Source organism: Anarrhichthys ocellatus, unplaced genomic scaffold (genome assembly GCF_004355925.1).
Source record: "Anarrhichthys ocellatus isolate YVR2014 unplaced genomic scaffold, GSC_Weel_1.0 scaffold28, whole genome shotgun sequence".
In the NCBI taxonomy this organism is placed as follows: domain Eukaryota; kingdom Metazoa; phylum Chordata; class Actinopteri; order Perciformes; family Anarhichadidae; genus Anarrhichthys; species Anarrhichthys ocellatus.
In genome coordinates, this window is record NW_022280058.1 from 5,227,402 (window position 1) to 5,240,448 (window position 13,047).

General features: G+C 40.5%; 2 protein-coding genes across 3 annotated transcripts in view; one reads left to right on the plus strand and one right to left on the minus strand.

Moving 5' to 3' along the window:
- Positions 1-3,403, minus strand: part of cntln (centlein, centrosomal protein) — an 86,532-nt gene extending 83,129 nt beyond the window's left edge. Inside the window, exons 1-2 of the mRNA XM_031863020.1 lie at positions 3,095-3,403; positions 2,714-2,801 (exon numbers count right to left, since the gene is read on the minus strand). Of these exons, the coding sequence (XP_031718880.1) occupies positions 2,714-2,794 (81 nt within the window). The 5' untranslated portion in view covers positions 2,795-2,801; positions 3,095-3,403. The remainder of the gene's footprint in view (positions 1-2,713; positions 2,802-3,094) is intronic.
- An 8,716-nt stretch (positions 3,404-12,119) lies between these two features.
- bnc2 (basonuclin zinc finger protein 2) overlaps positions 12,120-13,047 on the plus strand; it is a 154,198-nt gene continuing 153,270 nt past the window's right edge. Inside the window, exon 1 of one of the 2 annotated variants that reach the window (XM_031863114.1) lies at positions 12,120-12,811. In XM_031863114.1, the coding sequence (XP_031718974.1) occupies positions 12,809-12,811 (3 nt within the window). In that variant the 5' untranslated portion in view covers positions 12,120-12,808. The remainder of the gene's footprint in view (positions 12,812-13,047) is intronic. The other variant, XM_031863110.1, reaches the window with a different exon arrangement.

Here is a 13,047-nt window from a genome sequence, read left to right on the forward strand (position 1 = left end):
CCCCCCCCCCCCCCCCCCCCCCCCCCCCGACACATTTCCAATTCAAATTGTCTCGCTGTTTTTTTCAAACATTTTTAAACTACATTACATTTAATGAGGGACATCTAAAAAAGAAAAAAAAATACATTTTCTGACATTAAAAGACAGAATTATACCAAATCGACTTAATATAAAATTATCTGATAAATTATGTTCACATCATCATAAGATAAAAGTCATCCCTCCCACTGGAATCTACTGGTCTCCAATTAGTATATGAATTTTAACCCCCTTTTCAAAAGTGTCTAATCAATTATTTACTAAAATGGCAGAAGCAGACCTTGATAAGACCATGAGCTGAACACATAAGTGGAAGGACTGTAGATCTCTGTCTCTGTATGCATCTGTGTGTAAGTGTATGTATGTATGTGTGTGTGTGTGTGTGTGTGTGTGTGTGTGTGTGTGTGTATACAGAGTGAGAGCAGGATGAAGGAGGATAGAGATCTCATCAAATCAGGCTCTGCAATGCAGTTAACGATGAAATTAAGCAGCGTGGATGACTTGAAATAGGTGGTCTCCCTCTGCCTGGCCTTTGGCTGCCATTAGCCGTTCCACAGACAAGTGTTCTAGTGAGAACCCTCATCAAGATCTCTCCTTTGCCACATGTGCACTTAAAGATGTATTGAATGTGTGTTTGATGGTGTCTGAATTATTAATTTTGAATCCAGACACTGAAACACCATGGGCTAAACATACCAAAGAAAGTATCTGGAATGCAGCCACATATTAATAAAATTAGCATGGTCTAGTAGGAACATTTGCTGGCCGACAGATGAGACTCTTTGTAGTTAATGGCTGTCCTGAAGAACATCTTGCAAGAGACTTAAGACATCAGTGGTATTCAAATGTCACTATTTAAATTGTACACTTCACAACTAAAGGTTCCCATTAGATAGACAGAATCGCTGATGTTCTACTCTAGACCAGACCACCAAGGATGGCTGCGGTGTTCATTGTAGGGCAGCACTAACTTTCTGAAGTGAACTAAATCTCACTGGTAAACTACATAGTACCATAATGTAGTGAAATGAACATTTTAACACATGTGTTACAGTGTTACAGGTGCTCTTATTTGCTTGACAAAGGCCTAACTCAGTGCTATTAATAAAGAAGTAATGCACAGCAGTTGTTGGTTGTTGGGTAAGCAAACAACTCTAATTATACATTCCATTTACTCGCCCCAACACTTGAAACACTGTTGAAAACATTTAACAAAAGATAAAATACACATGTGGTCTCCAACAAATTGTTTCATAAATTCTAATTTTAAAACATAAAAAAGGCCTCAGACATACATGTGACTGCTATAGGCAGTTTTTTTAATTTTTTTATTAGGTATACAGCAATTTAGCTGTCAATTAGTCATACTCAGTAGAGTGAATTGGAAGCAAATTAATAAAGTTGTTTGGTTTATTGAATTACATAGGTGCATGCATGGATTTGCACCACTATACAGTCTACACGTTTGTAAGGATGCCTTGTGTTTGAAGGTGTGAAGATGTCAAAGTTCTTTTTCTGAGTAAACTTAGTTAACTTCAAAGTCAAACTTTATATAAAATAAATAGGGTAACAGGCACACGTGTGGTTATTGCCCAACAGCACCACAACAAAGTGTTCCTACCCCATGTGCCAAGTGGTATCTAAAGTCTAATAAAAACCCAAATGTAACACATCATCTGCTGAACCCCACAGCTGTCTGTCTACGTACCTGTAAAGCAAGGTACTGTGAATATGCAAATTGAGAGATGCTGGGTTAACTTCACTCATGTTATGAGGCACCACCTGGTGGTGAATATGCAAGGACACCCTCCCTCAATCACTGACTTACAAAAGGAAGCTGAAAGGCTCTCAAATCTGCTCATGAGCAATTTTCTGTGTTTATGTGTTTGTATTTGTTTGGATTGATAGAAAAATGGGGAATATTTGCAGCACAGTATTTACTGTCTTTGCTGAATATTTTATAAAGTGTGGTCAGGTAACTTATAGATTTTTGCAGCCACACGGATAACTAAACAAATAAAATAAGCTTTATGCAATTCTGTAAAATCAACTCATCTTTAAACAGTAACTACTTTCCTGATGATAGACTTCAATGACTGTCAACTGCTAATCATCAACCTGAAAACTATAACCACCAGTCCATGCCTTATGAGTTGAAATTAGTGGAGGTAGCACAGATCTTGGATCTTAGGTAAATCATGAGCATTTTTCTAAATGAAATATAATAGTAATTAAGATGCCAAATGGTTTGGAATTGAATAAAGTGGGCAGTCATTGTCTGATGGAGATGACAAATAGTGAAAAAGAAAAAAACAGCTTTGCACACAGCATGTACAGTGAAGCAATGTAGTCAGACAAAATAAAGCATGTTGTGGTAATGACTGCACACAAAATATATGATCAAGAATCTTCAGCGTAACGAATTTCACTCGTTGCTTCGTCAGGCTTATGAAAAGCTGAAATGTGTGAAAATAACAGTTCAATAATGAGACAAATGACAAAATAGTATTTATATTGAGTGAACAATTGTCAACACATTTGCTGACTGAACTTGCTGCAATCAGTTCACTGATTAAATGTCACTATTTTAGAGAAATCCCATTGTTTTTGTGTTACTAAGTCATAAGGAAGCAAGCCTCAATCATTAGTGTGTCAGACACACATGCATACATACCTGGCATTGCATTAACTCATCCGATAAACTCTCCACTTGCTCCTCCAAAACCAGGATGCGAGTGTCGTCTTTGGAAGACATGTTGGCACTGAAGGAAGCACAATCACAACCGAGGTCAGTTTGGACACTTTAAAAACGTGTAAAAGATGACACAGCTAGCACGTTATCAGTATGCAAGTGTGATCGTATTTAATCGGCGATGACACTGTTGATGAAAACGACTTCATCTCGATATCGAGTGGGGATTTGTATCTTTAATCTGGCGTTAGCTAAAGTTAGTCAATTCAATTTCAGCTACGAGTCTTTACGTTGGCAGGATGAGACAATCGAGCTCAGTAGACGCTCTTTAGGAAATGTTTAACTACGCAGTTTGCGTCTTACCTCTTACGATAACTTCCCAAACAACCAGAGATCACGGTACACTGTAGCAGCAGCTTTACAGCACTTCCCTAAAACACCATAGCGCTACTGTACGTTAGCTATCTTAGCTAACGTTAGCCACCTAGTTAACAAACAATCATATTCTCCGTTTCTCGTCTGCTGTTGACAGCCTTCCGCGTTAGGTTAGAACAACGTTACTGCACGCTTCAACTGTAGAGCTTCACCATCCGTTAAAAGGACCATTTGTAGACTTTTATACAAAACCAAAACAAACTTTCTCACTGAATCACACCGTTGTCAATAGCTACCGAAACGCTTTCCTGTTTCAAACAAGCCCGCTGTTTTTTCCTGTCGTCACCACAATCACGTCATTTTACGGCGGCTACAGTTGACGTACGGCAGAGTGATCCGAATGCAGTGGTCCGGGTACCATAACGAGTCCTTATGGTTGTTTCAGGTGGTCCTCATCACAAACAAAGAATGACACTTTAGTTCAAACTTTCACACACCCACACACTATGTTTTTTTTTTTTTAACTTAAGGACACTAACATTATATACAACAATCGTATGTACAAGATAAGCCTAGTAAATGTAGACCCTTTGGATTCATTTTTTTTTTGACCACACACCTAACCTAAAAATTGATAGAATATTTGATTACATATGATTACCGGTAAGCCTCCAGTTGGCGAGATGATTGGTCTATAGTCTGTGTGTTTAAAGACTCAAATTAGCAGCCTGTTATAGCAATAATTACAAAACATATTTGTTTACCTTCTTCATTACAACAGGAAGCAATAACAAATAATTTAAATTGTGTGCATGCATGGTTTGATGCAATTAAACACCACTCCAGTTTTCCAAGAACAGCATTCGTCCTTGCTATTCATTGCATACACAGTATTACATTATTTGTTATGCAGGCTTCCGATTATATTGTTTCAATTTCCTGAAACTCATTCTATTATAATTTTCTCAGTTTTTCATTTCAATTCTCTGAAACGTACGCCACGCATGTATTGTGTTATTGCTTATCTTTTTGTAGAATATTTTATTTTGTTTGGTTATTTTATTCAATAGTATTTTATTCCTTAAATTACTTAGTTGTATGCTTTCTGAAGCTATAGGCACAAACAAATGTCCCTGCACAGTGTGTATGGTTGTGTACGTAATCAAAGTGATTGAATTTGAATTTTCCAGAGAGCATGACTTAAAATCCTGGCAGTGACTTCTTCAACCAGCCCATGCCTCCCACTGGGCCCTTATCAGAGGCACATTTTATCTGACAGACCAACTCTGAGCAACGATTCAGATCAAGACCAAACTATCATGGGTCAAATCTATTGGCTCTAAATTATATATAAAAACATATATGAGAAAGAATTCTTAATCATCTGTGGATGAAGAATATGCTTCAGTATGTGCAATGATTAATTTGTTTTCTCTTCTCACTTTTAGGCTTATCCAAGCTTTCCATTGAAGGGCGGGGCCTGTTAACAAGCTATTTAGAATATTAAATCCACTTAACTTGGAGTGTATGAGAAAAATTTAAAATTAATGATGTATCAAACTAATTTGGATCATTTTACAGTTCTTTACAGAAGACATTTTGACATTTCAGTCGGAAAAGTACATGATACATTTTATTTTGATAGATTGTCATAAAATACGACTTCAATTAAAAAATTGCACTCAGCTCTTTAAGGGTAATAAAATATGTTATTGAATTGATAAAACCATTTTAAATCACAATGAAATTTAAGGTCTTTAAGTTGTTATAGCAGCTGTATGGGCTTTGACGAGCACAAGAAGAAGACTGTATGCCTAAAGATAAAAGAGTAATTGAAAATCAAAGGTGGAAAAATAAAATGTCACAGAAATCGCCAGAGAATTATTACTCTGTGCCAAAATTGCAATAATATTAATATAACATGACAACATATCATAGGGAGAGGTGCTTTTGTGCTATTACAGACACACAGACACACACACACACATCCGCACACACACGCTACATAGAATGAGGGTTCCCTTGTGTCTGTAAGTGCTGTTTTACAAGCCTATAAATCCCTGCTTGTATATCAAAGCCCAACAGTCACACGAAAGACAGCAAAGAAAAATGACAATGAGAGATATTGATCTTTAAATGGCAGTTTATGTTTAAAATGTGTTTCTTCTTATAATAGACACACTTTCTTCACCCCTGTTGATATTTGCCTGATTTGATATGTTTTTAATGATCTGCTGTAAGGTCAAAGGCATTATGCACAATACATTTTGAATCTCCGAATCCTATGGGAGCTTTGAGATCTGGATGCAAGCGAGGGAAAATGAACAAAGACGCGTGCTCGACATCTGTTTTGCTGGTGAGACAAGACAACTCCATATTGTGTGGCTAATGTACTTAAGTGTCCAGCCAGATTTGGAGCACAGGGTGAGAGAGGAAAATGAAGAAATATGAGGACTGGCACTCCTCTTCAGTCAGACAAATGTTGGTTCATCTGCTCCTTGCTTCACACACGCACACACACAGAAAGAGTAAAGATGCAATTGACTTAGCATGATTAGGCTGTTCCTTGACCCACGAACACTGCCTCTCATTAAGATCCTCATTTGCGGAACAATTTTAGAAGCAGTAGACTGGTACATAATGCGCAACATCTGCCTGCCCCCTGTTTCTTGTTCAGATGCACAAACTGACACATGGTATCTATGAATAAACCTCTCTCTCTCTCTCTCTCTCTCCGTCTCTCTCAATGACCATCATACATCTGCAACAGGGTTTTGAGTCTGGTCCCTGCAGTTGCATCTTCATCTCCAGGTCAAAACTCATTCGAAAATTCACTTATAAGAAACCTTGAAAGGGATTAATTACATACAGTAAGAGGCAGATCATATGGCAGGATACGGTCCATAGAAAGTCAAACGAACACAATTCTCTCTGAGGAAGCTGGTAACTCAAAGGGATCATTTCTTAACCATCCCCTCTTTCATCATCAAATGCGTGTAATTTGGCCCCAGACATTTCCAGTTGCTTGCATGTCCTACACAGGCATGTTCCACCATGTTTTTGACAGTGCCTGCTGCTGCTGCTCTTTCCTAAATCTGAAGCAGACTGTATCTCCCTCTTTTAAGTGTTTGTTGTCTGTCCCACTAATGACAGATTAAACCAGATCTTAGAGCATTCTAGGTACATAAAAGGCAGATCTCTGGCAAGAACTCTTTCATATCACCAATGACGTGCTTCCTGTGTTAAAAAAGATGATCTCACACTCACTTCAACCTTTGTCATTATATGACTCCACTTCTTTCTTCTAAATGCTGTTATTTGGATGTATGAAACAGGTATAAATCAGTTTGTCGTTTACACTCTAACAAATTAAAAAAAAATGTACGTGGGGTAGGGATTTTTTTATTCTGTCTTTACATTTATTTGTCCATTAAAACTGCCTCTTGGGGCCAGATTACTCTACTTGGGCAAATGATGCTGTAGATTAGTGTCATTGAGATCAAACACTGTACAAAATCCCACCATAAGCTTATTCAAGTTAGTTTTCCTGAAATTTCCCGTACATACTCAAAATGCAAATTACTGTAATGGACTGAGTCAAATATGATGCCGAATGGACACGCGGCTCAACATCCTTCAAAAACGCACTGTTAAGAGATGTAAGGCAAGAAATGGAGAGTGTAAATGTCTGGATTTGCTGATATTAAGTGGCCCACAGTTGCTGTATAAAGGAGCATCAATTATACAAAATAATACATGTTGAGAATCTCCAACATAGGCTACCTACCTTTGATTAGTTAGAACCAGTCTGCATGAATGAAGAATCTTTAAATGAACACTCGATCGTTAGCTTGTATCCCGGCAGTCTTGGGAATTGTGGGTTTGTGACTGAAAAGAGACCCACCCAAGATTCAAACTAATTTTAATTTTAAATGAGATCTCTGAAAACTGATATCTGCTGACATAAATCATAGCTCAAAGGATGTTTTTACAGCATGTTCCTGGTATAGTCTGTTGTTTGGAGAGACATGGTCAAGTGATTAAACTTGCTCATCTGATTATAACAGACCTTTCTTGTCATACTAATATAATTTATAATACAGCTGGAATAAACGGATTGTTTTGTTGTTTTGCTGAGATTATGCGCCCTACGCGACTAAATGACATACGCTGTCAGTAAAAGTGCACAGCATGGTTCGACTTCTTTACTGGATGCCACAGAATATGACCGACTCGGACGTGTAGCTGCAAATACAAACAATACAGTAGAAAATGTAACCCGGCCCTAGTTTGAAGATGTCTCTGTGGGCCTCTCGTGTCTAATTGCCCAACAGTTAATATGTGAAGAGCCACCCCTTGAAACAAGACAGCTCTTGCAATGACAATCCCAATAAGCATGCTTGTCTCACTTCCGTTCTGCCTCAGCGGAGTCACAGGGAAGTTCAGGTGCTAGGCAGCATTTAATCTACTGGGGGGGGAGAGTGACACAGAACTGTAATCATGCAAATGCGACTGCATGAAAAATTCAAGAACCGAATGACAAGCCCCGGTGTGCCGAAGCTGACAGAGGAAGGAAGAGAGGCACATCCCGGGGAAAGAAACATGACACTCCATGGAGAATTGTGAAAGCACAGTCTCCGCCTGACGCCTCAGGTAAGTGGGGATATTGTCTGCATTAATGTGGCCTAGCTTTGATGCTGAGGGAGGAAAGAACCTGAGAACTGCGGGAGATGACAATAGATACTAAAGAGTCACAAGTCCCCTGCTTTAAAGGAACATTTGATTGTACAAATGCCATCTGGGATGTCAAACCTGCACAGTGTTTAGCAGAACATCACCCCCGCTGCATGGAAATGAGACAGGCCGCAACATGTGGGTCTTTGAACACAGTCACTTTGTAGCATGGCTGATGACTCTATTTGTTGAATGTCTAATGTTTTCTTCTTCAATAAAATTACAAGAATTTTTTAACTCACTGGGTGCCTTTTGAAGTTGAAATTGTCCGTGACAAATCTCTGAAATTGCCCACTAAATTCATGTTCAGTCGCTGACATTTTGTTTGTACACATTTCTATTCAAGCGATGGCCCCAGGAAGGATGTTATATCTTCCGCTGGAGTCAGTGGGAGAATTATCAGCCACTCTTGACCTCGAGCATGAGCCATCCTCATGCTGAATCCTGTGAGACCTTGGACTGCCTTACAAAACCCCAGGACAGAGAAACCATTGATTACCAGTCTTCCCTCTTTTACAGCTCTCAGACACACAATATCTGTGCACCTAAATCAGACAACTCCAGTTCAAAACCTTCCCTCATCACAAACCTTACACTCTGTCTTTGCCATCACGTGCATTCCTGAATGCATGTGATGTCGCTGACCTTGCATAAGCACTCCCCCCCACCACCACCACATGCTGTGTGCACAAGCCCCCTTGTTTCGTGTCCTAACCCTAGCCCCAATGAGATGGCGCGGACCTCTGTTTGACTCCCATCTGATGACCTTCTGGTCGTATCCTCAACAGACAAGAGCTCTAATAAAGGAGGAATTGATCCACACAAGACCCACCTCTCAGAGGCAGCAGCCTAGACTTGCATGTGTGTGTGTGTGTGTGTGTGTGTGTGTGTTCGTGTGTCCACAGTGCCATGAACCTCACTCACGGGCACGGCTCACCCAACTGGCGTGCCATCCCAACCCCAGTTAGCTCCCTCAGGATGTGTAGGAACAAGGAGTCGGGCTATTTCCCTGGGGCTCCTACTGGAGAGCTTGTCCTTTGCTTGGTGAAAGGGTAAATTAAGGTGGTGAGGTTGTATTTAAGTTCATATTTCCCTTGTGTATGAGAGAGGAGACCAAGGACATGGGACATTGATCTCCCTGAGTAAATGTTGTCCAGTCGGAAAACAGCTTTTAGATGAGAAAAGTATTGGTCTTATTTCCAGCACCTGTGCTTCCTTCTTCCAGAGTTAGGAGAACTGTTTCTGTAGAGTTGTACTTTGGTGTTGCTCAGTGGATCTTTTTCTCCTTTCATTATCAAATATGACACCTAAATGATCATGATCCCTGTTTTGCTGTTTGTGTCTTTTGCTTATCCAAATTGAGGCTCGAAAAATAGAGGGTGCTGTTTGATACACAGATTGTATGACGCCCTCTGAGGCAAATTTGTGATTTTGGGCCATGAAAATATACATGATGGCAGCACATAACTTAACGTAACGAGAAAATACCAGGCTACAATAAGTGTGATATTTATATGGCATTAGAAATATTATACCACTAGCAGTCATAGTAAAGAAACACACTCGAATTGCCTCCTGATTTGTGAAAAAGTCAGTCCTTTGAAAAGTCTCAACGGTTCTTAGGGATGCTTAAACTGACCTTTCTGGACCTGTCTATGCTTTAGTAGTGACTGGAACTTAATGAACAGGAGGACCTCTGTGGATTTGATGGATCCGCGAGTGCGGTGTATACTCGCTGCTGATGGTCTTCCCAGGAGGTGGAACACTTCAGTAGCAAGTTCAATAGCTCATTATCAGTGGTCCCGCTGGATAATTAGTGAACAGTGGGATTCTGTCACAGGGACAAATAAACATGTACTCTCCTTCTCTATCAAGCGGCCTTTCCTGCTTACTTACAGTACACATTTAAAGGTTCTCTATACGATATTCAGACCATTAATATAGCAGCAAACAACTATTTACAATGTAACGATATATGGAGTAATGTTGCCTTGAGCAGAAAATAAAGACGCTCTCCCTGTGTGTGTGTTGTGATCCGAGTTTCTTCATGCTTTGTTTACACAGCCGGGCCAGTGGCAGGTGCTCTGCCCCCTTACTTCTGATAACGCCATCCCGACCCACGAAGTCCTTATGCAAGAGTATAGCGCCCACCTTTCAGCTTCCCTCCGTTGTTTGCACTGTTAGCTGAGAGCCGTCGCCATTTTTTTAAAGCCGTGTGAGGCAATAGATTCAGCACCTTTAATGTCAGTGTCTATTTTAACACCAGGGTGGTACACAGTAGAGCCCATCTGATACTTGATGTTTTTAAGGCTGCTACACCAACATTTTTTGTTTGTTTTTTAAAGGGAGAGTTCACCCCAAAATCAAAAATACATATTTTACCTGTATCGCTATTAATCCTTCTAGATTGTTTTGGTGTGGGTTGCCTATTTTTACATATATTGGCCTTTACAATATAATGGGAGTCTATGGCACTCTCCTTGCGGCGCTCAAAGAGCCAAAAAAGATACATTTGAAAAACTCAACAGCAAAGTGTCTTTCCAGAAATCCTGACCCGGCTACTCAGGATAAACCACAGACCTCGTTGTCAGCAGTTTTATGAAGGAACTATTTTCTTTCAAGCACAGTTGAAGTTCCTGTTTATGTGTTTGTTTATTTCTTAAATAGTAGGGGCCACAATATGTACTGTATGTGACACTTTACAGTAAAAAAACAAACTTGCGAGTGCTCTCTGGATGAGAAACTGTGATGGAGGTAATGTTTCTAACTTCTAACTGTTGTCCTTTGTTCAATCAAGGATCCTGGATCGTTCCATCACCAAATGTATGATAACAACCTAAACATAACCACATCAAACATGCTTTAGTTGCTATGAGCATATATTGTATTGGAAGAGTGGATGTTGTAGGAAAAATGAATTCCAAACCTTCATTCCTCAATGAACTTTTTGCTTCAACAACAATGAGCCATGGGGATGATTGACCTGCTCATGCAGCCCACCCAGCAATACAGAAGCACACTTCTTTCAACAATTATGAACTAAAGAAATAGCTCGAAGCTGAAAATACGGTATCGCTACACACCCACTATCATAACTATGCTATCACACATCTTGTATGCAGAGATTTTTTGACCTGATAGTTCGGCAACAGCAAAGAAAATAAGGGTCATGTTTTGCTTTGATGTGCAGTTTATGTCATATTACTCATCCAAAAGCCCCCGGTGTCCATATGGTTAATCAACACTGCTGGATAAAAAAAAACACTTCCTGAGTCAAATTAAAGCAGCATCAAAGCATTTGAAGTACACGCAAAATGATTCAAACAATCCTTTAAAGGCCTTTTGTTTCGTTGCTCACATATGTAATATCTCCTTTAATTAGAAATGTAAGCCATCTGACAAACAGGCATATGGTCCTCTCTCTCCCACGGCCTTGGCCAAGGAATGAATATGCATATCCTGGGACCTCAGTAGCTTGTTACCCTGGAATGAATTCTACACAAGCCTAATCCCTGATCTATTATTTACCCCTTGACCAAACATGCAAGTGGGGCTTCCAGGCGCTTGACTGGGATTCTGCTGCCTCTCTCACCCCAGTGGAGGAGTCAGGCTGAGTAGGGCTGTATGTCTCTCTTTCTGCTCCACTCTATCCTCAAACACACACACACACACACCCCTCACTCCTTCAACTCTTCACTCTTGAGATGTCTCAGTCAAATGTTGAACGTTGAGCAAATCCTCATAAAAACAAGCCCACAATGAAACTTTAATGAGCGTGCCCACTTCTGAGGCATATGAGGGACAGGACTTAGTGTCACATCCCTGCAGTATAGGCTACACAGAGAAACCATAAACGATTTCCAACTGCCTAAAACAGCGTGGGCGTGCGTGCCAGTATGTGTGTGCGCGCGCGCGCACGAGGCGAGCGTGTACTTTATCCGCGAGGGCAGAGAAAGTGAAAAACAGTGAAAGTTTGCATTGATGAAATGCAGCTTGCCCCCCCCCCCCCCCAGAAAAGTTAACACAGCGTTTCAAAGATAGCAGGAAATTTAAAAAAAAAAACGTGTATTTATCTTGTACTATTTAGGCTATTTACTGCTGGGCTGCATTTGACAGATTTTCCTATTGGTTGTATTGTTTAAAATACAGATTATTTGAACGACAACACATCTAAACTAAACATCACAGAAGCCTCGCTGCTTTTCAAGTGTTGCTTTGCGCTGCGCGTCTCTTTTGCCGATTTCTCATCTTGAGGCTGAGGTTTTTTTTTTGCCACATTTCTTTCGCACAAAGATGTTACTCTTCCTCCTGACACAACATCGCAAATCAGCTCATCGGGCACAGAAACTCCGCGGACCCACAGTCACTCGGGTTACAGTCACACACGGCGTGTAAAACACTGGTCTGAATTCACAGCAGCCACCTTCTCTCCAGCCCGGGACCGTCCGCTGCTCTCCTCGGCGCACTGCGCTGACTCTGCAGAAGGAAACCATCGGGGGAGTGTAGGAAGGCGTTTTTTTTTTGCGTTTTTCTCAAGGTAGGACAAGAAGTTACAACACAACTTCTGGTTGTCAGCGATCCCTATGTCTATTTGACTTCTTTAGTTGACGGTTTGGGGAGAAAGAAGAGTGGGACCGAGTGTCGTGGTCGTGCGTTCGTCACCGTGAGACCGGCGCGTTTCCAAACGTCTTGACGCGCTTTTTTTTTCTCGGTGGAGAAGCTCGGACAGAGTGATTCCTCGGGATAAAAATGAGTGACTGTTTTTTTCCGTGTTGCATACTAAAAAAACTGTCATAAACGTCGATGATACGTTTGTGAGAGAGGAACACCGACGGCGATTCAGCTCAGCGCATGCAGTATTGAAGAGGAGAAGGTTCCCCACTTGAGGGCGAAATCAGACTTTTTTGAGGACGCCAAGTTTTGAAAAGTGCCAGGAGTCCCGGGGTCTGTCAGTTACAACATGCAGCAATGGTAAATATGTTTTTTCTGCTCGTGATAACTGAAGTTATTATATTAATAGAATCCATTATGGAATTGGGAACTCTTTTTTTTTTTTTTTTACAACGTCTCTGTTGGTCGGTCATCTGCACTCATCGCAGCAAGAAAAGAAGTTAACAAATCTTTATGAGTACCTTATTTCCCACGCGTGTCTCTTGTCATATCCACACTTGTCTGGATATGTTTATATGCCTGCATTTAAAAGAAAA